The 27,717-nt window shown below is 34.6% G+C and overlaps 1 protein-coding gene across 1 annotated transcript; it reads right to left on the bottom strand.

Annotated features, from left to right (window-relative positions):
• Positions 1–203: 203 nt before the first annotated feature.
• On the bottom strand, positions 204–11,586 carry LOC137406025 (uncharacterized). Its single transcript, XM_068092536.1, has 6 exons — positions 11,450–11,586; positions 9,848–9,895; positions 7,834–7,881; positions 7,194–7,301; positions 2,715–2,869; positions 204–442 (listed from the first exon to the last, which is right to left on the bottom strand). Exons 1-6 carry the CDS (start codon positions 11,552–11,554, stop codon positions 406–408), a joined length of 501 nt encoding a protein of 166 aa, XP_067948637.1. The 5' UTR covers positions 11,555–11,586; the 3' UTR covers positions 204–405.
• Between the last annotated feature and the right edge of the window lie 16,131 nt (positions 11,587–27,717).

Below are 27,717 nucleotides of genomic sequence, written 5' to 3'. Positions count from 1 at the left end.
ATGTTATACTCCACTATAAAGATTATTTGCAATCTTTAGTTTTTTGTATATTTTTTAATTAATTGTTTGCTTAATTTTACCTAACAATATAATATCTCATACTGATAAAAATTCATTTGTAAAAATTTAAAAATTTGTAAAATTGTTAATTCATTTCAGTTTTCATAAAAATTTCTAATAATAAAATGTATTAAAGACTCACATTAATTGTCAAGATTAAACTGCAGTATATTTTGTGCTTTTCAGCTGCTTTTTCATTTTTACACTTAAATGAAACTCAACAAAATACTTATATAGCTCATCATATTGGTCTATTAGAGTCAGTTTATAATTATGTTGTTAGTCATCTCCTCACACAAAACGGACAAGTCAGCTGGCAGCCTTTCCCGTTAGTAAAGGCAGGTACTAGCCTCTGATGGCTCTTCGGTTCCGGACACTCAATCTTCAAGAGAAAAAATGTTTTTAGACAATGACAGCAGTTTTCAGTGAGCTTGGCTGCGTTTAATTGAATAAAAACTGGACTTAATTTATCAGGTTCTCAATGTTTGCAAAACAAATTTAATTTTTGAGTTATTAGCTCCTACAAAAGATATTTTATACAAAATTATGACTGCACTACAGAAATATGCTGTTTTTGAATACGTATATTTTAGGTAGCAAATAGCAATGTATTAAAACTTTGATGCCTAATCTTGCCTAAATAAGCATCGCTGTAGTCTTAGACCGTGTTAACAACTTCCTATCGACATTGAAAGCACCATTCAAACTGAATATTATACTAAAGTTATAAGTTTTTAAAGCTTAATAAAAAGAATCAAATATCGTAAACAGTTTTTGTTTACACTTGTTTTCAGAAATGTAATGTTTCAGAGGGAACTGAAGAAACATAATGGTTGGTGTCCACCGAGCCTGATAGAGTGTCCACCGAGCCTGATGGAGTGTGTACACCGAGCCTGATAGAGTGTCCACCGAGTCTGATAGAGTGTCCACCGAGCCTGATAGAGTGTGTACACCGAGCCTGATAGAGTGTCCACCGAGCCTGATAGAGTGTCCACCGAGTCTGATATGTATACACTGTGTCCACCGAGCCTGATAGAGTGTCCACCGAGCCTGATAGAGTGTCCACCGAGCCTGATAGAGTGTCCACTGAGCCTGATAGAGTGTACAGCGAGCCTGATAGAGGGTCCACAGAGCCTGATAGAGTGTCCACCGATCCTGATAGAGTGTCCACCGAGCCTGATAGAGTGTCCACCGAGCCTGATAGAGTGTCCACCGAGCCTGATAGAGGGTACACTGAGCTTGATAGAGGGTCCACCGAGCCTGATAGAGGGTCCACAGAGCCTGATAAAGTGTGTACACCGAGCCTGATAGAGTGTCCACCGAGCCTGATAGAGTGTCTACCGAGTCTGATATGTATACCATGTGTCCACCGAGCCTGATAGAGTGTCCACCGAGCCTGATAGAGGGTACACTGAGCCTGATAGAGGGTCCACAGAGCCTGATAGAGTATGTACACCGAGCCTGATAGAGTGTCCACCAAGCCTGATAGAGTGTCCACCGAGTCTGATATGTATACACTGTGTCCACCGAGCCTGATAGAGTGTCCACCGAGCCTGATAGAGTGTCCACCGAGCCTGATAGAGTGTCCACTGAGCCTGATAAAGTGTACACCGAGCCTGATAGAGGGTTTTTTATTATTTCCTTGCTATTTATAAAAAAGCAAGGAAAAACTAGGATGCCAAGTTCACTCGGGCATACAATCAGGTGGAAAACAACTCCTCGACACTCCTCGGGCCCAAGTTTGAAAACATTAAATGCTGTCATCTGCCGTGAATAGCATTACTTCTCTAGTCAAAATACAGGAGTTCATGAAGTCAATTAGCTGGTGTGTGAAATATTCCAGTCCGCAGCCAGCCAATCTTGTTAGAGATAAAATCTTATTGGTTGTTATTCACACCACTGTGCACGGATCTGTAAGGTTGTGCAGGGGAAAATCATACATGTTGCAGATGAAAACTGTAAAAATATTTTTTGCAATACACAAAAATTAATGACTATTGAAAATATGTTTCAAAACCCTTCAAAGAGCTACCGCAATCATTTTATGAGTGAAAGTTCACATTGTAAGAGCTGATAACTCTAAAGCTAAACTTGTCAATTAAACGCTGTGAATCCCACGTGTTTACTGGATCTATCTGCAGGTTTTTATAGAGCAGCACATCTCATGATATTAACACTTTACTACCATAAGTGTATAGTAAGCCCTTCCATATGTTTTAATTATGTGGGTAATGCGGATTCAGGGTTGTGCGAACCATGAATCACCGTTGAATAATTGTTTCAGTAGCCAACTATATGTTGCAGATTGACAGTGGCGCTTTGTTAAAAAGGATATGGCATTCTACTTTTGAAGTCATAGCGGTGCAATTCTGTTTCTCTTAGCAGAATGCTAATGGTTGAAGTGTGGAAAATGTTTAAAATGGATTAACTTGCACCTCGTGCGCAAGTGCTGTTTTCATCTTTCACGACAGGAAACATTCGATAAAAGTTTGCAAGTAATGATTAACAAAACTCATTTGAAATTGTGAGTTTGTTGCTAGTTTTATCTTGCAGATGACACAAACTTGTGGAATAACCAAATCATAGAAGTGAAAAGCTCATTTGCGAGTTGATATGCATCATAAACATCAACTGTGGAGAAACACACCGCCTACCTTTGGGCTGGAGCTTCAGTAGGTGCAACATTTACAACTAAAATTTCATCTCCGCATGTCAAACACGGGGGACAGTCATAACCACTCGGGTAGGTGGTTAGCACTTGCCTACAGTTTGGGCCTGCCTGTATGCAGTTATCATTCCCAGTGCATTCCTAAAAACAGTAGTTCGTTCAATAACGCATGGCAGCATCATGCAGTAAAGAATATTTATGCAGCACTGAACAGAAGTACCAATTACTGGGCCTGGTTTTTATCAAATACAAAAATATTTAGTTGCAGCTTAAAACAGGTTCACAACAAAACAAATTTTGAAAGAAATACGTTAAAAAGTTGAATAAGTCTAAGCTAACCAATTTTGGTATTTGCTTCATATACCGAAACTGTTGCATGTTTTTTGTTGCTTTACTAGTCCCCTGATCGTCTTGCATTCCCATAGAGATTGTCAGGTGCGCTAATAAGCACAAAAGTACGACAGCAGGTAACTATTCTACTACGCTGGAAGGTGGATGATCAGTTTGGGTGTAAAAGTACTAGGTTGTAAAGCCCAACGTCGTGAGTTCTAATTTAGTCTGTTGCAATCTTTTTTACAAACTTTAACAGTGGCTTCTGTCAGATTGGCAATAATTTTATTTCAAATAGAAATGTTTTTGTAGATGAATATAAGAATCATACAGAAAAGCAACAGTTAGAACAGATATCCATAAAGGAAAACTTTGTGTTCTGTTCGATTCATTTCAGACCCCGGAATAAACTGATACATTTTTTAAGCAATTATGCAGAGTATGAAAACAATAAAACACTTCACTTAAAACTCTATTAAAGAAGTAAACCTAAATTATATATAAAACTAGGTGGATGTCCGGCGTTGCTCGGGTAATAAAAAAGCCTTTGGATAAAAAATTTATTTTTATTTAGCATACCGTATACTACACTTTCCATTCTAACTTTTAAACTTCATATCATGAGATAATATTTTTAAACAGTTCAAATAAATTAAGAGGAAAAAGAAAACAGCTGTAAAGGTTTTTAAGCATTTTCAAACAACTGCAACTTTTAAATTTCATATTATGGAATAAATGTTTTGTTGAAATAAATTGGCAAGAAAAATATAAATGTAAGTGTGTTTAAATGTAAATGTGAAATCATTAGCAAGTAGTAGCTAAATATAATCTGTTTAGCTACGGTCACAATGAAAAATCATTTGGAATATGGTTATACGATTTTCGTTTGTTTCAGTGTTGGCACCACAATGTGAAAATATTGTATAGATGTATAGAGTGGTATACTAACTTATAGTAATTATTTAATGCAATTACGGCTTTTTAAAGACCATCATCATTAAAAATAGTAACAAAACAATATTTTAACCTTAGTACTATAGTTACCTACTACAACTTTGATGCATTTTGTAGGTATGATTTGCAAAAATGCATCATTACAATGTTCTACGCGCAGAGTTATTACCTTCAAGACAGACGTGTTATATAAACGCTGAATCTAACTTGTATGAATTTAGCTTACTAAATACATACTTGAAAAAAGCTTTTGCATGCATTTAGTAAAATTTTAACAGAGATATTATCACTGTTTATCATCTGTTTGCAAACGGTTTTGCAACAACGGATGACGCTGAACTGAGTTATTATCGTCAAATTTAAATTTCGAAAAAAATTAATCTTGATGCCATTTTGCGAAAAACTAATTAGCTCTAGTGCAACAAAGACGGAAAAAGCATAGCGTTTCATAGAGTTACGCAATAGAATTCATAAAACTTCAATAACCACCTCATTTAGCGTGGAAATGCCTATAAGTCATTGATCTATTATCAGAATTATGAAAACGTAGTGTGGCTGGGAAAAAGTCTTTGGAGCAGCGGAAATAAATTAGGAGAGCAAATAAATGTTGATGTGAAATAAATAGCAAAAATTTAAACTACGAAACAGATGATTTTCTAATGATACAATTGATACAAACTGAGAAATCCCAATAAAAATCGTTATTTTGTGGTAATCAGTAATAAAATTGCCAAATTTTAATTTCGAGATAATCTATTGTTCATATTATTTTGTCGAAAAAAATTAGCTCTAATACGGAGAGGACAAAAAAACATTACGCTTCATAGAACTAAAATAGTTCATAGAGTTTAAATTAATACTTTTTGGGTGTGAAAACGGAAAAAGATGTATTCGTTAAGTAGTGAGAGCGAGAAACGGGAAAAGCTTCTGTGGTCTCGTGGTTACAGCGCTGGATTATCTAATTGCTTTCGCAATCTGCGTGAGTTCAAATCCAACCAAATGTAGAATTTCAATTCTAATATTTTAATAGAGGACACGCCGAAGACAGACGACATACGACAAACATTAAAAAATATAAATTATATTAATCAAATAATAATCAGCGAAAAATGTCTTCATTGCTCTCTAGAATCATACGAGCTAGTAGAAGAGTGATCGGCATACCTCACGGTAACTCACTTAGTAGGTAACTCACATTATAATGAAAATAGCTTGAATGAAGTTAATCAACTCATTTTTTCATTGCTTGTGGGTTTAGTATCCATTTTTACTAACTTTCATACTTTTATCACAAAACCACGTTGCCTCAAGTGATTACAAACGTCATGTTAAAAATTATTTCGTATGTCGAGACGTTTATCATCATATTTAAGTCGTATTTTGTCAAAAATGTTGTGTGTAGAAACGAGTGTTAATCAAAGTTTGTATGTAGAGCTGAGTGTTAACCAAAGTTTGTATGTAAAAACGAGTGTTAATCAAAGTTTGTATGAAGAGCTGAGTGTAAATCAAAGTTTGTATGTAAAAACAAGTGTTAGTCAAAGTTTGAATGGAGAGCTGAGTGTTAATCAAAGTTTGTATGTAAAAACAAGTGTTAGTTAAAGTTTGAATGTAAAGCTGAGTGTTAATCAAAGTTTGTATGTAAAAACGAGTGTTAGTCAAAGTTTGTATGTAGAGCTGAGTGTTAACCAAAGTTTGTATGTAAAAATGAGTGTTAGTCAAAGTTTGTATGTGAAGGTGATATTAAGTTAAAGCTTAACTTTATAGAAAGTAGTAGTAAGTAAAAATGTAGCATCAATGTGACAAGCTGCAAGCATGCCAAAATTAGCCAGAGTGTCATGACACTAACCGCCCTCATAACTAGCAGGCTTGTGGTTTTGTGTGACAAGCCATGATGGCTTTGCGGTAGTAACGACACACTTGCTTTGGCATCGCATTGCAAAATGACCTTTATAAATAGCTGTGAACGTTCTAAAAGCCAAAGGTGATTGGCCTAGCGCTTCCCACATCTGATAACATTTGATGTTGATGTTTTTATCTTTCAGAAACTTCTAAACATTCTTTTCATTCAAATGTTATAGAGTATGTTTGTAGCTGAGTACTTCTGAGTTGTTGATCAGATAGCTGCAGTAATGACATCTCTTTGAGTGTCAGCAATTACATATTGTGCTGGATTGTAGCAGCAAGAGTCGTTTACAGAAGTGTGTTCAAAAGCACAAGTCCGACACAATTCAAAGCTGTTTATTAATTGAGTGATTAGGAGAACACAGATTTGGTGTTCGTATAGTTTGTGTTTTAAACTAGATAAAATACAATAGCCTTAGCTCTCCTTTTTAGAAATAAATCTTTAAAAATCTGATCAGCTGATTAAATATTATACAGATATTTGTATACTTCTAGATGTGCAGGAACCACTTTGGTTATTCTGACTCACAACAATGCTTGTTAGTCATACCACTAGTATGAACCACAGAATTTAGTATTTAATGCTGCGCACTGTATAATAAAAGCATAGTCTAGCAGGCTCATAAAGGCATCTGCTATCAAATCATTGGATGCAACTCTCAAGTAATTTGTGTCAAATGATATTTTGAAAGAAATATTTAGTATTTATAATATGTGACATAATATTTATTTAATTTTCTTTAATTTTCACTGTTCAGGTTTGTTCTTACTCAGGTGTTTGTGTGTATGATGTGATCAAGAGCACACAACTCCCTTTCACACCGGCATTCATGTAGGAGAAACAAATCATAGCAAAGCTTAAGATTATTCAACTGCAATATGCTATTGGCACAAAATATAATTGAATTTAAGAAAAATAAAAATTTAAGATGATTAAGTAATAAGTAAAATAAGAAATACTTATTTTTAAAGAAAACAAATAAGTTTCATTTTATTTTTTCACAAGCGCTGCAATATTTTCTAATCATGAGTAAATATTGAACACATACTTACCAAAAAATTTATCGCTATTGCTTTGTGTTTGGTTTACTATTGAGGTTTACTACCATTTTTTAGGCACTGAACTGTAAATAAAAGATGCAACTCCAAAATCTCGCCGCATAAAATTTGTTACTGAATGCTGAGCACTATAATAATTTAATGTATGTATAAGCAGCACCATCTACAGATGGTTGCTCACAACAGTTCAGCACAATAGCGGAGTAGCTAAATTTTGTACCTTTTCGCATGCTTCACAAGCGCAGTATGGATTGTTTGGATCAGGAAACGTGAGTTCGACTGCACATCCGGCTCTGCTCAGCTCTGGACACACAACATCTTCGCAAGTCTATAACAGTTCAAGAAATATGACTTGTTTCTCTTCCTACTGCAAGTGGTCTTGTTGCCGCTATAATGCAGTCTGCAATCATAAATATTTACATATTGCTTTGATAATAATAACTATAATATATAATATTATATAGTGGGTAAAAATAGATATAGATACATGCATAGATACTTGCGGTAAGCCTGACCACACGCAGAATTTATTTTTATTTTTAGTTGGATAGCCAGAATGTGGGCGTTCAAGAGGCTGGTTTTACAAATCCAGACTGAGTCTAGCAACCAAGTATTTTAAGAGATCTGGCAAAAGGCAATGTATGTAGATTCTGGATAAAATTAGCCAAAACATGTATGAACACATAGCATTTATGCAGACTAACACACACGCAGACACACACACATGCACCCATACTGCTCACACCACACACAATGAAAAACCGCTGTTCATATTGCTATGTATATGTGCCAGTTGTAAAATTGTTCCAAACATCTAAATCCCAAGCTAAACTGCCTTACTGATTTGCTTTATCACTTACTGGAAGCTCTTCTGTTTCTGTACCTGGGCAGTCCAGTCCAAAACACGGCTGCACAAAAAAAGAAGTGTATAGAATATCAACTATTATCTCAACTATCATCTCAATTATTATCTCAACTATTATCTCAACTATTATCTCGACTATCATGTCTGATGCATTCTAAAGAAAATTCATAGTGATCAAAAGACTGCAGTTTTGAGCTTCTTCTACACGACTGTTAAGATAAAAAAAGCTGATAGATGAAATCACAAATAATATAAAGTTGCTCGATTTTTTTTTAAATTCTGAATCAAAGGATAAAATTGTGTAGCTTAGCATATATCATAAAACTAAAATTAAAATCTACAAACGTTGTACATGTAATTCCGAAAGCAGCCATCAATAAAATCACTGTAGCCTACGTGGCTTTTTGTAAAGAACAGATACTAGCTTTCTGATAGATTGCTGACGTGCAAGGTGAACAGTCTGTAAGTGAGCAGTGGTTCTGCCGGTAATTATTATTATATTATATTATCATATATTAATATACAGTAAATAAGTAAAGCTTTTACTTCAATAAAAAGTTAACACTCATGCAGGTTCACAATCTTCACAGAACAAATTTAGTGTAGGTTTAACTTTTAGTCTGTCATTTTATAAAGCAAAATAGCAAACTTAAATAATGCGCGGACAGGTGAAGATTCAGACATAAATTATCTAACAATAAAGTAACTTCTATTAAAGTTTTATCAATTGTATAGCACAACGTAAAAAAAGTAAGGATGAAAATTTGCTATTAATATTTGTTAGCATAAATTTACTCATCATAATATCAAATTTGGCCAATTAGTATTCATCAGCTCAACCACGTGTACAACTCTGGGCACCTTCTAAGTAATAAGGAGAGAATGTAAAACAAGACAGCAGTTAAAGATACAACTTATTTTCAGATTTGTTTACCAGATGTAACATCTGTGAATGCTCAGTTAATTTTACAGTACATGTCCGCTGTTGCTAGTAAGTTGCCTTTCTAACTTACTGTTACATTGACATCACCCAAAATAGCATTCAAATTAACTAAACATTACCATAATGCTACTTAAGTATCTGGTATACATTGTTTTAGTAATGATTTTACATTAGTTTAACAATAGTTTTGTTTACCTAAATACTAGCACAACGTTAACTTAGAATTGTTTTATAATAATTATTAATAAAATTTTAATCTCAGACAAGTTTCCAATGAATAAGTTATTGTAATTACACATTTGTACCATTGAAGTCTGCGGTGGTTAGGTTTTCTAGACAGCACAGAGTATAATTATATTTTGTATTTACATCATGATAAAAGAATTTCAGCTGTTCTTGAATGAGTGTTGTTTAAAACAGCAAGTATAGATGCCGCAATACTAAATATGTTAACTCAAGCTCGACTCTATTTCATTATAAAACTGTTTTAACCTGGTTTTGTGTGTCTCAGTTACCACGCTAAAGAAATGATTAAGTTTTGCTAAAATCTTTGAATGTTTACTATGATTCAAAGCTAGCTAGTAGAAAGTTAGCAACAACAGAAAAACCAAAAACCAGAAACAGGGCAGTTTGGCATTTTCAAGTCGTATCTGAAAACAATGACCACAGCCTCATCAGAAAAACTGTTGTTGCATATATTTTTGCTTTTGTGTCACCAGAAACAATTGACTGCAAGTAAACTTTGCAGCTATTATTTAGCAATCTTTCGTTAAGTTCTCTAATAATTTATGTTAGAATAACCAAAAGGGCCAAGGTCTTTGTGCAGAAAAGATTGTTAGCGATTATGGCTGAGAAAATCTAAAAGTATACCTATATGAAAGAAAGTTGGAAGATAATTTTGCCTTCATCTTTAAAAAAGGGAAGCTTAAATAACTTGAAGAATAAAAGTGAAAGTGGGCAATGGAATTGGAACTAGCAACAGAAGCAAAATTAATATGTCATTGCAGTAAGAAATGAAGCTATTGCAGTAAGAAATGCAAACACTTTTTCAACCTATGTCACTCACTAAAGATCCCTCGAGTTCCGTTTTTGTGCAGTTTCCACTTTGGCATGGCTAAAATAAACAACAGAAGAAAGTAAGATTTTTTTTAATACTACAAACTGGTCACCATGTTTAATTACAATATAAAAATTTAACTTCACACCTCTCGGAATGCAGGCAAGTAAAGATGAATTGAATGACGCATAGAATTAGATGCAGCGAACATAGCACCATTAAAATCAAGAAACATTGCTTCGCCGAGGCTTTACTTATATCAATTTTTTTACATTCAACTCCTTGTTTCTCAAGGCTGACTATAACTATATCACCGTATGCCAAAGTTGTCCTCTCAGTGATTATTTTCATCGATAATGTGCACCATATACCAATAGCAGGATCAAGGCAATGCGAATACTTCAAATACTTCGGGAAAGACTGCAGCTGTCGAACCTTTCACTAGATTGCCAAGCATTTATGACAGCCTGTGCAATGTGTACCACTTCAGCGATGGTGATTGGCCGGCGCGAGTTGCTTGATCTATTTTTTTTTCATGAGAGTCACTGTTGAACTAGTATTTCATTATTTCCGTGTCAGCATTGTAAAATGAGAGTGCTATGTGGTGGACTATTTGCTGATGTAAATATAGGTGGGTTTGTAATCGCCTGTATACTGTATTCACAGATGATCACCAAAGTATTGTGCGACATACGACATACGACATATTGACATACAACATATGACATACAACGTATCGACATACAACATAGGACATACCGACATATGACATATGACATACGACATATCGACATACGACATATTGACATACGACATATGACATATCGACATACGACATACGTTATATCAACATATCGACATACGGGGATATGGTGTGAACCAGCCTTAAGGGTTACAATGTTTTATACTGAGCTGCTAGTCTATGCAGTGTCTAAATATTAATAATTATCTGACATCAACTATAAATACTTACACTGCATATAACAGAAATTCAAGTAGTTGTATTAATATTATGTACAGAGAAAAAAAATTGAATGTTATTTATTGATGCATACCATGTGTACCATGATTTACCATTATGTAAACAGCCTGTGCCACGTTTGTAAGCAGCAAGCTAGTCTAAACTGAGATATTTCTTCTAGTTTAACCAATTATTCTGAGACAGTCTTGAAGGTGAAATTGCACAAAATTTTAGTAGGTTTTACCAGAAAGTATCGGTATTTATTTATCAATTGCAATTGTTCTTTACGTTTGAATTTGCTTAATTGCCAAGGTGCTTCAATCCAAGGTTGACAAATATCATTGCGACTTTTATAGTTGCAAAGAGACCAAAAGCATAGAGACTCATAGGACAGGCGGCCGAGCAACTAGTGAAGTCTTTTTAGCATATATTTTTGTTCCAACCTTTTTAACCATGATCAAGTTCTGTCAATTTTAATCTTGAAACATCCTGGCAGCCAGATCACCTCAAACAATAAAAACAATCACAACTTATGGAAAAATAACAATACTTTCTGATAAAGTTTACTAAAATTTTGTGTGAATTAATGTTTAAAAGTAAGATCATAAAATAATAAAACGCAGGAATAGACTGAGTATGAAGCTACTTACGTTTGCTGTATTGATTACTACTGCAGCTGAAAAAGGCAAAAAACAGCAGAGTATGAAAGGTGCAGCAAACATTCTTGTTGAGCTTGTGAGAATGAGTGAGCTCATCAGGAATAATTATCTGCTCTGTGGTGTGCATGTGATACTCATTCAATCATATGCTGGTAGATGACTTTGCTAACCATTGGCTTAATCTATGTTGAGCTTCAGCTAGTGGTGGCAGCAGATGTAAACAAGCTTTTATTGGACGGTGTGTCAGCTGACCTTCTGACCTCATTGTGAACTTTTCTTAGCTTTAGACATCATTGTGACAAAATAGTTGCAGAGCTTTTAACTCGCTGGCTATGAAAAGCTTTCAAAACGATTGCCACAGTACAGATACAAAAACATTGATTATGAATTATGAAGTTAACAGATGAGCCCAAAATGTTGCGACAATAAATTAAAGGTTATCATTTTGCTAAAATGTTGCGTCAGTTAGTTTTCTTTTTACTCAAAGTTCATAGCATAATATTTCAGTTTCCAAATTTTTTTATTTTTGGTTTAGGATGGATAAAAAGAGATATTTTCGAACAGAATTTTAAACGTATATCTGCTAGTGTAGTTTTTAACAATAGAGCTCAAGTATTCTTGATAACTATACTTTAATACTAAAAAATAAGGGTCTGATCTTTGGTTAAACTGTAAAAATGATAACCATTTTTTTTGCATACGGCTTCACTAAACCAAAAAAAATTGCGCATGTCTATTGCTTTGCAAAAGCATTGATCAGGTGCAAAACTTTTTAGATTAAAACTCTATGACAAAAACTCTAGCCTTTCCCGGGAAAAATACCAAGTGTACGCTGGCAGACATTTTTGGGCCTGACTTTGTTCCGTAAAAATGAGCAACAGTTTTTGTAGTGAAAAAGCTTAAAACTACTACATAGGCCTATATATTTTTGTAATAGTGCTAATTTTTTCCAAAAGGTAACAGTTTTCCTTTTTTAGTTAATACATACTTTCTTCACGTAAAACGGCTTTTACAGGCCATAAACTTTTACCATGACATCATTTTTTGTAAGATGTATGTAACGGTGAAAGGGAATTTGAGATAATTTGATAGATTTGATGACTTTCATTAGTAACTTATGTAGCTTGTGCATTAATACATGAATTAGAAAACATGAGCCTTGTCAGTAATAAACAGAGTTAATCTTCGGTGCTCAAGCTAGAAAAAAGTGTTGTATGCTATAACTCAATATTCTCTGTACCAACTCAATTCTTGATAGCTCAATCTTGCAGGAAGACCAGTCATACATGTATTTGTTAAAACCTGAGCCGTGACAACTAAACTAGACATCATCACCTTTTTTTAATGTTATGTTATTTACAATTAGCCTGAGATCTTTCCCAATTTTGTTCAAACAAAGGTGCTTAATGCCTTAAACAGTGAAATTTTACGGCCTTCTGTATGTGCTAGTACTCTCTCAATTCAGCATGCTGTGAGAGATCATCATATGGGTTTAATACAACACAGAGAATCACTATGTACACATTTATTCTGTATTGGTAGACATTCATCGGTTAGCACGGGTATTAGAAAGTCCGCAAGACTGAACTTGACGATTGTGAGTTTCATCTAGTGCAGTGCATAGTGCAGTGCACTATGCACTGCACTATGCACTGCACTATTAATAATTATATTTGAATATAATATTCAAATATAATATTTATTATATTTGAATAATTATATTAACTACCTAAAATCAGGTTTGGGGCCACTAGCAGTGCAGTGCGCACTGCACTGCACTAGTGCACTGCACTAGTGCAGTGCATAGTGCAGTGCAATTTAAAAATAGAAATGTCTAGTGCAATGCTAGTGCAAATTTGACATGAGTCCCTGGGTGCACTAGTGCAAGTGAAGTGCTTAGTGTGACATGGTATGTACTAGTGCAGTGCTTAGTGCGGATTAGAAAATTCCCATAAGCACTAGTGCAAGTGCAGTGCCTAGTGCGACATAGTATGCACTAGTCTAAACTAGATCTAAACTGACTGACGCCAACTTTGAAAGGCTAATGTTCCTTCGGTCTAATAAACATCTTCTCTGAACAATATTGCTTATCAATTTTTCCATCAATATGACTTACTGTTTACATGATACTGGTTTATCCAAGGGTAGATTTTCTTGTTGCACATAGTACATTTATGTAATAAGAAGTGAATTCTTCTATTCCATGCTTGCTTAGTATATTTAGTTATTGTAATTGTAATACATTGCACTATATTATATATCTGTTGAATTCTGCACTATTTAATATTGAGCATTATTGCAGGTCTATGGTTTGTTTGAAATTTTAGGTGAGGCTAGTTTATTTGACAAATACATGGCTGACATCCTTTGCATGGCTATAATTGTACTATTGCAGTGGATAGCAGTAGATATCTGTTGATTAGCAAGCAATTCTTGCAGCTGCTAAAGCAAAAAAGTTCATTGGTCTAGTGCCTAGTGAAGTTTAATAGTGAAGTGCCTAATGCATTTATGATTTTACACTGCACTAGTGCTAGTGCAATGTCTAGTGCACAAGAATTTCTGCTAATGCAGTGCCTAGTGCATTTTATATTATTACTATGCCATGCACTAGTGCTAGTGCAGTGCCTAGTGCACCTTACTGTCGTCTAGCCAGCAAATAGTGCAGTGCGCTCAATACTCACTAGTGGCCCCAAGCCTGCCTAAAATATAGATTCTACAAAAGCAACGCCTAATTTTTACTCATTAAGAGACACTGTGTCTGTTGCACCATTGATGAAAAGCAACCATCACTGTTCGTCTGTCTGTCTGTCTGTCTGTCTGTCTGTCTGTCTGTTCACAGAGACATTCATGACATGAGGTACCTCCTAACACAGACAATTTTAGTGTAAAGCAAATGGTTGCCTGAACTCAAATATGTCTAGTCTGAACAAAGCCATTGTACGATAATAGAACTAAACATGATGTATATATAAACTTCAGTATAATTTCTGCGGTTCGTCAAGAGACAATGAAAGCAAAATATGATCAGCTAATGCTCTTTGAAATTGAAGCTGAAAATAATGTTCAGAACTCATACATATTTGAGATATCAATGGTCACAGTGCCTGAGATTCAAAGCACTTATAGCAGTCAGTTCGTTCTCATGACCATGAATACAGCTGAAGGGTCAGAGCAATGACACTAGTTATCCTGTGGCTGCTCGACAGCGGCATGTTAATAACCTCTGAATTCTGTTACCCTCATTGCTCTAGGGCTCACAGGCTTAGTTGACTGCCAAATTGAAATATGCTTGGTTTTAAATTTAGTTTATCTTAATGGATAATCTTTAGTTTAGTCACTCGACACATGGTCAAAGTAGCCTTATAAGAGATTGTATGCAATTGCTAGAAAGCTTTATAAACTTAGTTTTAAACATGGGAGCTAATAGCTCTCAGTGAGATCATGTAAAATAACTGTGATAAACCTGATGTGATATATTTAAAGTCGATATTGAATGTTCTAATTGTAAACAGCTATTGGTAGCACCGGTGAGTATCCAGCTATGCTAACTCTGATCTACCTAGCTAACCATAGCTCCATATTTGTTTTATCTGAACTTGGTCATATATATAAGCATAGATCTGTCTTCAGCTGTCTTAAACAGGAAATACGCTGAGATTTGGTGCAAGGTCATGATGCGGTGCACTAAATTGCAGCTATAATTTTTGTGAAGCTCATTAGGTGTCGCCTGCACGAGTATGTTTTCACTGCACCATTCAATAGTAATATCGCGATGAGAGGAGTGCAGTCCTAGTTGTACATACACATTTTTATAACACATATTGTATTTTATTAAATTATATCTTATAACTTTTAGCTAGTAGAATTTCACTATTTTACTCACTGGACTATTCCATTCACCTACTCCAGTCTTTGTTTGTGTTTATTCACACTGTGCTTACTGTTTGCATAATTGTGGTTTAGTACATAAAGGAGACTTTCCTTTGTTCAATTACTTGTGTAGACGGTAACTTTCCTCTATACTCTACGAAATGGTTCATTTATAAGAAGAGCTCTAACAAAGACCACCATTCACCATTTCATTTTTAGTACAAATAGTAAAAACTTTGCATTGCTAGACATTCAACATTCAACGCTTGAATCAGAGTTGACTCAGCTGAGTTTTTCTAGACAATTAGAAGTAACTGAGTATCTTATTGCAACTTGTGACAAGTTGGTTTATAGGCTTAATTTGTATCACTGTTATTTTTAGTATAAGTTTTCATGTATATTTTTAGGCATTAGTGCGCCCAGGAACAAGGACTAATCATGCACGGCACTAGAGACTGTCTGGTTGGCATGGTTACTTTGGCTCATGATTACTCTGGCATGATTATCTGAAGGCCCGGATAATTAAAAATGCTGTGCAAGTTAACTGTATAAGTGTCTATTTGCATGGATTGGTTCTAAAAGGCGGAGTAATGTTTAAGGAGTTGCTTTCACATTGTTGAGAAAACTACCTCTCTATCTATGTACATTACAGTATTCACTGTATACACAGCAAGTTGGTTGTTTAACATGCCAATTGAAGAATGAAGAATGAATGATTGAAGAAGTTCACTTCTTCGTTTAGCTTCAATGGCAGTATGCTAGGTGATGCCACGATTTCCTTCCTTTTTAAACAGAGAGTCGGCAGTTGGGTTTGTAAAAGGACGGTTCTCAGAATCAGACAGTTTTAAAATTAAATATTTTAGCAATTTAGCGGAAGGCATAAAGCCTATGCAGGTGAAGTTTGGATGTAGTTGGCTAAAAATATGGAAAGAGCATAATGCATGCTCAGACTAAAAAATAGCCAGACGCAATGACAAAAAGATTTATTAATAGATTTTGAGTATAGAAACCCTAATTGTGCTTTGATAAATAGCAGAAAAGTTTCATTTTAGGATATTTGATTAGACAATACCACTTTCATAATTTTTATATGATATGGTACCAAAGCTATAAACTACACTACTGGTATTCTCACCACTGTATCATCTCTTTGTTTCTAATAGTAATAATCAATTGACTCACATGAATTGTATGTTTGGACCTCTACACTGTAGACGAGCAATCAAATTATTATATACTAGCATACAAGGCGCTGTGAGAGATCATCATATGTAATAAATAGGCTTTAGCACTAAGAATAAACATTCTTATGTTCGCAACTATTCCATGATGCTGCAAGGTGATGCAGTTGGTAAATTTGGTGTTGTACTTGGCTGCAAAATGAAAGATGCGAGTTGAATTATTAACGCTCTTGACATGGCTTCACACAAACGAATGTACAGCCACGGCTTTTATCATAGTAAACCTTATGACAATTTTAATATCTCTCATATATATTCTTCTAACCCAAGGCTATTGCTTCTTAGTGTTAATAGTTGAAAAAATACAAGGTGTTTATTATTTAGTTATCTTTATGAGAGAATAAGATACTACTGAATGCTGAAATTACTCAGTGAAAGTTTCTATTAGCTAACACATCATAATCACAGTCTATATGATTTACTTCTTCTATGATGTAGGAGGAAGCAACTTCTTTTATTTCCATCAAATGCAGTCATCTAATAAAGAAAACAACAAGGCAGCAACAAAAAAATGTAAACATATTTTGACTAATCAAACAGATAGCACTTCCAAAGCATGCTGTGAGATAAAAAACAGAAAAACATTGTCAAAAAAGGTTTGCCAAAGAAAGGCACAAGAGCCCAGTTTCCATATGGCAAGCTTTATATTGCTCTCTTAGAATATTGACACAATGTACTGGCTAATGCACTTCTTTTATCGTCTAAGATCATAATAGGATCCCCATTGTACACTCTAAAGGGAAGAATCATAATTCATTCCTATTAACTAGTAAATTGCTTTAGCTAATCAATAATTATCCTCAATTTTTTCAACCTTTTATCTAATTATAACAATAACATAATACAAAGAGTTTTTAAAGTATTATGTATTTTAGAAAAATTCAGAATCTTAATTATTGCAACACACTAGTGTGGCTCAAACAGCAAATACTATTCTATATTAAATTTATGATGCACCAGGGCATAGCAGTCCATTAGTGGCAATGCAAAGCGATACCAATATACCAATCTTTAATCAGCCTGATTCCTTTGCAGAAATGGTGACATCACCTTTTAGTCATCTATTACAAGTAATGGTGACATCACCGAGCAGTCGTTTATCACAGCTTATTGCTAGCGAGTGTACTCAACCATTAAATCTCTTCACGCATTAACATAATCTCTGGATTTTCTAATTTTAACCTGTTTGTTGTGATATATAGAGGTATGAATCCCTACAAACTTGTACAACATTTTGTTATATCAAAGGTAGAAACTCGGCCTAAGAATCTCTTGTAGCGATGATTTGTAAGCTAAATCATGCGTCAAGGCTTCTGAGGAAGGGCGGTGAAACAAGTGATATTTATAGAACGATCAACTAGTACTACCTAGCTCTTAATAGTGTGGTACAAAAGTGACTTTGTGACTATCACTTCCTTGCCTTTTCTTCTTCAAGGTCTTAATGAGTGATGCTCATTATCAGCTGAGTCTCTGTACTGACAATGCAAAAGGCCTTTCTTTACAGCTCAGTACCTAGCAACTTCATCTTCTTAGTAACAATGGTAAAACTAAAATGGCTGCTATTCGCACAAATGCACATTCTACTAAAATCAACTGTAGGCCTAGGCTACAGATAATTATATGATAGTTTGCATGAACTAAAATGATAAAAGCCTTGCTGAATCAAGTATAGTTGAAATAGCTATATAGTATGAAATCAGTGCATTTGTGTCACAGATAATTAAATTAGAGTGATTTGTTATCTCTCGATCGTGGCTTTCGAGAGCAGAGCAATATCAGAATAGCTTCAGAAGCAAAAATTAAACAGAGAAGCATTTTGTGTTTTTTTTTAGAATTAGGTAATAAAGGATATAAAAACTAGTAAAACCTCATACATAAAAACTGAGCATTGTTCATTTAATACAAAAGTATTATATTACTGGAACCAAATCTAAACTTATTTGAAGGTTTCTGCATTTTACTATTTAGAAACCTCTGTTGACGGCTCACTTTTAACTTATGAAGTATATAGAACTTTAATGACTCAGCAGTTTTTTGTTTTGTAAATAAATTCAGAAACATCATCAAATAGATAAATATCTGATGAAGTTCTATAGAAATGTCTTGCAGATAAAAACCTAGTAGATCCAACATTTAAAGAAATGCAAAAATAAAAAAATTATAAGCTTTTTAATTGTATAATGAAATTGTTTTAAACTATTTTTTTCAAAGAGCATTATTAGAAATAAATTCTCAGTATAAGAGCAGGTCATTACTTTTAGCGGAAACATAGCGGAATAGACTAAATGTGTAAATAGTCAATAGCTTGTGATTGTTTTTTGAAAATATGTAAACAATTATTTGTCAGATTAAACAAAGTTATTAGGAAATACGTTATGATGAATCAAGTACGCAATAACATAAGTGACATTCTTTGTTAAAATAGTATGAGTAAACAAATTTAGAGCAACAGAAAGTTTATTTATTCAATTGAGATAAAAATTATATATTGTATATTGTCTAGTTTCTGAGTAAACATTTTTCAAGCAAAGACTGTCTATTTTGATAATCTTAAACATTTTGAGGCAAACCAAAAGTATAACTAAAAAGGTTTAAATTATATTTCATTTTTATTAGTTTTATTTGACAAGTTTTTATTATAGGAAATATTTTGGCAGTATAATCTGATGCTCTGATGATCGTATGATCGTATGATCGTATAATCTGATGTTCTCTGCGTCATCGTGAGACACTTATGATAGAATGAGATGAAAACATACTCGATGCAGTGTTATAATTTAACTACAGTATTTATAATGTTAAAAACTGTATATAACTTACCATTTATTGTTTAATTGGCAATATTTAAATGATAATTTATATGCCATTAATAGAACTTGTGTTCAATTACAGTTATTACTGTTTAGAGTCACTGCAATGCAATTGCTTTAGCGTTGCAATCATACAAAAGTATTCTTATATGTAATACACATTGCACAACTCTTAAAGACAAAAATACAAAGCGCTAGCTTGGAAAACATAAATTGAATAGAATAGCAATATTAGTAATTATAAACATTCTATTTTAGTTTTATGGAGTATGTTTTAGCTTATGAAGTACATGTATATGGCACTTTGTTCACACAAAATACATTCAGAAGATTTATCAGGATATACCCTATTATATGATGTTTTACCGACTGTCGCTTAAAATGTTTTCAAGTTTGTTTTGCAGGTTGTACCCCAAAAATAACATATTTAAAAAAAGAAAAAAGATAAAATTATAGATTATAGAACTTTTGGAGCATAGAACAAAATTTGTATACTATGGGAGATCTACAACTCACTCTAAACAGGTCTTAAGTAGAACTAGCTGTATATGATGATCAACTCTATAAAAATGTAATCTGCCAAGTACGCAATAAGTGAAAAGCTCAAACGGTTTACAAAGAGAAGACAATTCTATTTAATCTCAGTGGCTTTAGTTAATCTCTAGGCCTAATCTCAGAAGACTCGAAAGGAGATGAATAGTCAGACTAGTTTAAACACTCTACAAGTCACTAGCGATGTGAATAGTAACTAAGTTCTGAGTACAATAGTCTTCATCATATGATAAAGAACATTACTAAAAATTTAGTATATTGTAGGTCACTAGAGCGCTGGAACCGGAACACACCAAAAATCGCCTATCAAAAAGGTGTCTCGACGCATATTTTGGTGTTAATACTTACAGTAAGTATATCTAATTCACTTCTTATTATTCAATAGCTAAAAATTATGTAAATACTAACAAGTTGAATAAGAATCTATACCTACTTGACTGATTTCATCTAAAGAGTCGACATTCAGGGCATTATTCACTATAATCCAAAAAATCGCTGATAGATTAAGGTCATAATCTGGCCACTATCATATTTATTATGCATGGATCTTCTTCGTTCATATCGCTACTCTATCATGGCATGCATTAGAAATCACAGAATTAATATCTACTATCATATTCATTAATTAATCATCTACCTGTACCAACCACCTTACAGGATTAAGCTGGATCAGTATCTTATAGCTCACTGTTGCGCTCAACTTCTCTCTCTTGTAGTCAGTCAGTCAAGGTGAGCAAGACTGCCTATGGATGTGGTCCCGTTTGGTAGGAGATTTTCAATCCCTTCGACTACAAGCAGTCATCTGTTGGAAATTTGTATTGATCTGCTTCTATTTTAAATTCCTCTTAGCTAGATCTTTAAAGGTTGACTTGCAACAAAATTCACATTACAGTTATTTGGTATCAAAAGATTCACCATGTCTTACTCTGTTGTGTTGTAGGTGCAAAATATGTGGGAATGCGATTGCAAGCTCTTAAAAGCTAAAAAACGAACAGTTGATCATAGCCATGCACACGAGACCACCGTAGTTTGGATTCCTTTCCAAAACGGCTAAAATGTGACGTAGTTGTGTTAGATGGTTTCTGTTTACACTTTTATGCAACCTTATTCGTTGAAATATTTTCACAAATATGCTTCACGCATTTAATAAAACTATGTCTATTGTTCTTACCCATCTGTTTTATCATCATTGTATGCTGTCACTTTTAGCACTGATATCTTATAACTTGCCGTAAAAATTCAATTAATATTTTTAACCTTACCTCGACGGAGTACATATCATTTTCTGATAATCAAGACGAGCCTGTTGGTCACCTGTGATAATCAAAAAGTGGTGCAAAAATTATTTGTGAAGTAATAGGTCCCATGATCAGATTACGACTTGACGATTAGATCAAGCCAAAACAAAACTGTAAAATAGCGAGCATTTATATTTGATACGGGGTCTTTGGTAAAACCCTACGTGTTTGTCATAAACTAGTGCTACGATAAGTTTTATACTAAGCTTTTTATTGGCCTTTCAATTCACGTGAGAACATCACGTGACAAGACAATAACCAAACTGTAATGACTACGTCAGATAAATAAAATGATTCCAATCTACGGCGGCTTTTCTTTTTTTAGCTTTTAAGAGCTTGTAATCATATCTCCCCATATTGTGTACCTACAACACAACAGAGTAAGACATGGTGAATCTTTTGGTATCAAATAAGTGTAATGTGAATTTTATTCCAAGTCAACCTTTAAAAAAATATCATCGTCATTTCCTTTACTTTCACTGCTTTGGACATCAGTTGGAATATCACAGTACTCATTGTAAGTATCCAAATGTCAGAGTCTGATTTTGTTTACCACCACATAGTTGCGAGTATAATAGTTGATGCTTCACTTGTAGCATTTACATAACCCTAGCCAAGCAATGTGCTGGGGTTACCGAGAACCCTGCTTCTATAAGGTGTCATATTTTTGCAACATTTGGTCCTCTCCTAACAGTACACTAGAAAAAAGCTATAAGAAAATCTATGGGCACATGAATAACCCAGTTAGTGGCAAAACACTATTTGTATACCAGAGAAAACCACAATCTGGGCAGAAAGATTTAGCCCGTAAAACATGCATAGTTTTTGTTTTGTTAGACCAACTTCTATTCACATAACCAGATATAAAATTAGAAAACATTACATAGTTTAGTTTAGTATGTTATAAGCCAACAATAATAAATTAAAAATGGTTGAATATGCCTTGTAGAGTTCATGAGACCGAGAAGCATTATCAACATGCTTGTCTAATACAAGTTCGTTTCAGCTGGCCTCGAAATCTTCTACATCGCCTTCTGCGTGCTCTTTGTCTGCATGCACGGCCGCCACCTTTTCTGCGACCACCCCCTCTGCGACCAGTACCTTTTCGACCACCGCCTCTGCGACCACCACCACCATTGCCACCTCCACCAATATTTTGACAACTATCCTAAAATAGAATATCAGTTTTGAAAAAAATTGCTCTTGATTACGACAAAATCTTTAAAACAAACAATCATTACATACACACGCTAATGTGAATTTTTTTTAAGTCGAGTTGCAAACAACTTTTGAATTTAAAAGAAAAAAACATTATTGTTAACTGCTTTAGCACATACATTTATACATACATGTAGCTAATTAAACGTCAGAAGTCAGATTTCATTGTAACTAATCACTGCAAGCTGTTTTGTATCGCATATGAGCAAAGGTTGTGTCGATTTGCATAACAACTTAGCTGTCAGATTGCACTGTATTAGGACTATTAGTTATAACTATTGGCTAATACGACCTTTAATCAAAAACTGAAATTTTTTTATTCTAGCTTTAGGTAGCTTTTAACAAAAGTGTCACAATTCTCACCAGTATGCAGCTTCTAGATTCTGTAGCTCCACCCACACAGTGAGAACCACCAAACTGAGGTGGAGGCATTGTACAACTTCTAATCCTTAGCTGGGACCCTGCTCCACATGTCACTGGACATGTAGTCCATTGAGACCACTGAGTGTATCCTCCATTGATTGGACAGTTTGCCTGTTATGATAAACATTGTAAGAGTAAGTATGCAATTTTTAAAAACGAGAAATCGCTACCGAGTTATTTTACTATAAAAAACTTAAAAATATACTCACATGTACTTGGACAGTAAAAATGCTTATAAACTAGATGGCTGTGTAAGCTTAGATCAAACAAGATAGAAATAATATATTTTATTATGCTTGAATTGCTGACTAATATAAGTCTACCAGATTGAACCTTCTTTACATACTCAATGTAACTATTATAGAATATAAGTTTACTTATATTATGTGAAGTCAATATAATTCACTCCTGTTATAATTATAACATATTTACTTACGGATACACCTGGGCAAAGGCCAGTTTCACTTTGAAGTGGTGTTGGACTGCAAGCAGAAGTGCAAGCTCCTCTTGTTCTAGTTCGTCGAGCTGTTGAACCACAAGTAGCACTGCACCCACTCCAGTTGCTCCATTGTGGACATGTACATCCTTGTTGTGTTGTTGTGGTCATTGTTGTTGTAGTAGTAGTACTAGTTGTGGTGGTTGGACAAGCAGTTACTGTAAATCTTAGCCTAAAGTCTCTTTGACCATTAACTGAGCAATGATTTACATATCCATCACAACGCGCCATGCCGTTGTTATATCCTGTGATCGATATTGACCTACCTAAAATCAATATAATATTAAATAATAAGACATACCGTAGCAGGTATATTTTATTATACATGTATGTCAAACTATATTCTAATCAAAAAGGCTTCACATGTAAACACTTTACTTACTAAAAGGATTGTTAGTGTCTGCCTCGCTGATGATTCCAAAGCCATACGTGGTGCCTCCATCAACATCGTCACAAAAGGTTTGTCCCACCGTTATGGAATTTGGTGTGTTTTCAAACTCTGAAATGTAGTTTAGGTACATTGCACTCACATTTTGTGTTTAACACGTTTTCTCAGCATTATTAGAGATAAACTTACACAAATTTCCTGTAGATTTAATCAGGAAGTAACAGTATTTTTCTATCATTGTTTCTGATGTTTGAGATGATCTGATTGCCAGGATGTTTCTATATTAAACTCGATAAAACCTGATTGCAATTAAAGTGCTCAGAAGAAAGATATGTGCAAAATGACATCACTAGGTAGTATCGTTGCAATAGTTGCTATCGGCTATTGCATTCAAGTTGAAGATGTTACGCCCTTCTACCCTGTCAGCCTCTTTGCAATTACCGACGTCGTAATCTCACTTTTGATTGATTTGAATATTTCAATTGCGATGAAGTTTTATTGATTTTAATTTCGATGCATCCTGGCAGTCTGATCATCTCAAACAACAGAAACAATTGCAACTAATAGAAAATTACCAATATTTTTGGGGAAAACCTACAAAATGTTGTGTAAGTTCATTTTTAAAGTACATCTATATATTTAAATCTCAAAGTTGTGTGGGTGTGCGTGTGTGCACACCCGCGCACACGAAAACACACACGCATGCACACATGCAGACATGGCCATACATGCACATGCAGCCACACATGTACACACTCACACATGCATGCACACACACACGCACACACACGCACATACACACACATGCATGCACAAACACACATGTGCACACGCGTGTGTGTGCACACAACGCGCGCGTGTGTGTGCACACAACGCGCGTGTGTGTGTGCACACAACGCGCGCGTGTGTGTGCATGCGTGTGTGCGTGTGTGTGCATGTGTGAGTGTGTGCATGTGTGGCAGCATCTGCGTGTCTGCACACGTGTGTGCACATGTGTGTGCGTGTGTGTGTTTGTGCGTGTGTGTGTGCGTATTTTTGTTTGCGTGTGTGTGTGTGCGTATTTTTGTTTGCGTGTGTGTGTGTGCGTGCGTGCGTGTGTGTGTGTGTGCGTGTCTGCATGCGTGTACGCGTGTGTGTATGTGTATGTGCGTGTGTGTGTGCATGTGTGTGTCTGCATTTGTGTGCGCATGTGCGTGTATGTGTGTGCGCGTGCGTGCGTGCGTGTGTGTGTGTGACAGCCATAAACAAAAGATTAGCAGTAAAGCCTCCAAATGGCTTATTTACCATTCATGCGGCAGACTTGTAACGAGTCTGATTCAGTCCCCACTGGTGTACTGTCAAGTAGTGTGCATGAAGCAAGATCTTCCCATCTGATACAGACGTGTCTCTGACCAGCGCTATCACAGCCAGTCTCACTATACTGAATGCATTCTTGAATCTGAGGACACGTGTCAACTGAAACAAAGGTTATGGATTAATATAAGCGTGATATTTTATGTAGAAGGGAGTGATACATAGCGACTTTTTAACTATTGCTTAAAGAGTTTTCTCAAATTTCACGAAAACTATCAATATTATCATTACTGACTTACATCTTGCTTGTCCCAAGCATCTTTGCGCTCCAAATAACAGCAAACCTAAAATATAGAATTAATGCAGTAAAGGACACAATAAAAACGTCAGATTATTTCATGTACAAAATGTCAGTATTTTAGAATGCTCTAATGTTCAGACAACATAATATAGTATTTATAAACACAAATATGTAGTCCTTACCAAAAGCAAGCAACCTCCAACTCCTCATATTTACAGAAGTGGTATGAGATCCAGGTTAGTACTGAAGTTGAACTTCTTCTGTTCAGAGTTATATACTCACTTCTTTACTAGCCCGTACCTAGAGCTATGGATTATTCATAGCAACATTTATCATAGTATTTACTTACCATTAGCTGAGCTACTTGAATCCCTGCAGGTCAATGAAGCTGATATAGCTAGATATGGTTGCATAACTCTCAACTCTGTATCAATTTCAACCTTAAAAAGCTGTTTTAGAATTTGAAAAAACTTTATGTGTTTAAAGGTTTGAAATGCTTTCTGATTAGCTATCATTAGCTATGTGCCTCGAGTACCATGTTTCAATCTTGATTTGTGGGTGGAGGGTATTATTGTATATTTTTATTGTTTAGGACCTTGTGGGCTAACTAATAATTTTCCCAAATCTATTATTCTGATTTTAATATGTCCTATACCCATTTTAAGATTGCTAGCAATAAAATATTAAAAATTTAAACAAAGCTCACAGGAGTTTAATTACACTGTAGAATATTAAAAAAAATTTTGCTGCAAGATTCTCATGAAGGAAACTAATACTGTTTTCACAGTTTATTTGTCAAATAATTGGGAAAACTTCAATTTTTAGATCAATCTTTTGCCGGCATACTTTATAGAATGTTCAGACAACCTGGCTAATTTTTGGTTTTCTGTTAATGAGTAAGCAAGTGTAAACAATATGCATAGATCAGGTAATAGGCCTAACTAGAACTTCCGCTAGTGTATATTAGGTGGTATTACTCTTAAGAGCATATATACTGATAGCTGACCTCTTGTACTGTAAACTCAATATTCAGCTCTTCCGACTACCTTATAGTTGCTGCCAAAACAACTATGCTATCTTTTCTAATCAAACTATTCTTTGAGCTACAAGCTATTTACTGTCACCTCATTGTACAAAGCTTATAACAAAACTGTAAAAAACTTCTTTCAACTTGTCAGTTGTTCAGAGATTAGGTTCTGTAAATAGCTGTAAGTTGTAACGTGTAAAGTTTGCTGTTGAGTGGTTATTATTTAATGAAATAATCAAAGTTTTCATTAATGCTTTTTTCATTAATCCTAATGCATCGTGAAAAGCAAAAGTGAACCCTTGGACATTAAAAGGACAACTCTTAACATGATTGCATCAAATACTAATGACAGTGAAAGTTGAAACACAAAAACAGCACTACAAACTTTTTGAAAAAGTTTTAAAACTCAATATGATAAGTTTCTTAATAGCCAAACAATAAAATTTCATTTATTGCTTAAAAATGAAGTCTCTCACTGTAGTCATTATTGTGAACCACCATAAGACATGTGAAAGATGTTGATTAAGAATATACGTTTAGATGGTTATACCATTACAACTTTATCTCTTATGTGTTTAAAACTGAGACTCATAAACTTGAGCAATATTTGGTTGGATAAAACACTCATATTTTTACATTTGTAGCATGCTGACTTCGACTTTGTGCAGTAGCAGCACTGTATCATTTATGTTTGTATCCATCAGATTAGACTCGGCACTTACACTGGCTCTAATTTAAGAACTCAAGCAGGCTTATTTTAAATTTATTTTCATTGCCAAGCTAAGCTTTATGCTTGTTTATTACCTGGATTTGCACTGAAAAGCATAAGTTGGTTAGCCTTGCAGAAGATGCAGAGTTTTCCTTATCCTTGTCAGTTGTCCTTTGCTTTATGGGCTCTAGTGGTTGCTGAAACTCAAACATACACATGTAGCAGTTATCTACATGTACCTTTCTCGAATGCTAATGATAATTAGAAATTTTCACAGCTAATAGCATAAGCCCCAATCACTCGCAAACATGCTAGCTAGGAGTTGTGCACTCATGGAGAAAAAGGCTCACAACTACAACCATTTAGAGAGAAGTCAGTACCTAAGTTTTAATTCCTTTATTCTTTCAATAACTTACTACCATAGCACTAGTTTGCTCTTAAGAAATTTTCAAATCTTCTTTGTTGGGCTGTTTTGCCAGTAGCAGGAAGACAAAAATGTTGTGTGCTATATAGCATCACCATATATGTGTAGGTGAACATACTAACTTAATATATACTCAATTTCGGCGGTCATAGTGCTTTGTATGATTGTGATTTTAGCATGAGTTCATCATGTACCTTAAAAAAGGGGAG

Source organism: Watersipora subatra, chromosome 10 (assembly GCF_963576615.1).
Source record: "Watersipora subatra chromosome 10, tzWatSuba1.1, whole genome shotgun sequence".
Lineage (NCBI taxonomy): Eukaryota > Metazoa > Bryozoa > Gymnolaemata > Cheilostomatida > Watersiporidae > Watersipora > Watersipora subatra.
Note: the sequence above shows the minus strand (reverse complement) of the source record. Positions and strands in the feature narration are given on the sequence as shown.

Coding starts and splice junctions, on each gene's coding strand:
- LOC137406025 (XM_068092536.1), bottom strand. CDS start 11,554: ATGAGCTCACTCATTCTCACAAGCTCAACAAGAATGTTTGCTGCACCT. Junction 7,302..7,833: donor CAGAAACAGAAGAGCTTCCA/GTAAGTGATAAA, acceptor GAACTGTTATAG/ACTTGCGAAGATGTTGTGTG. Junction 443..2,714: donor ACTGAAGCTCCAGCCCAAAG/GTAGGCGGTGTG, acceptor TTTCTCTTGAAG/ATTGAGTGTCCGGAACCGAA.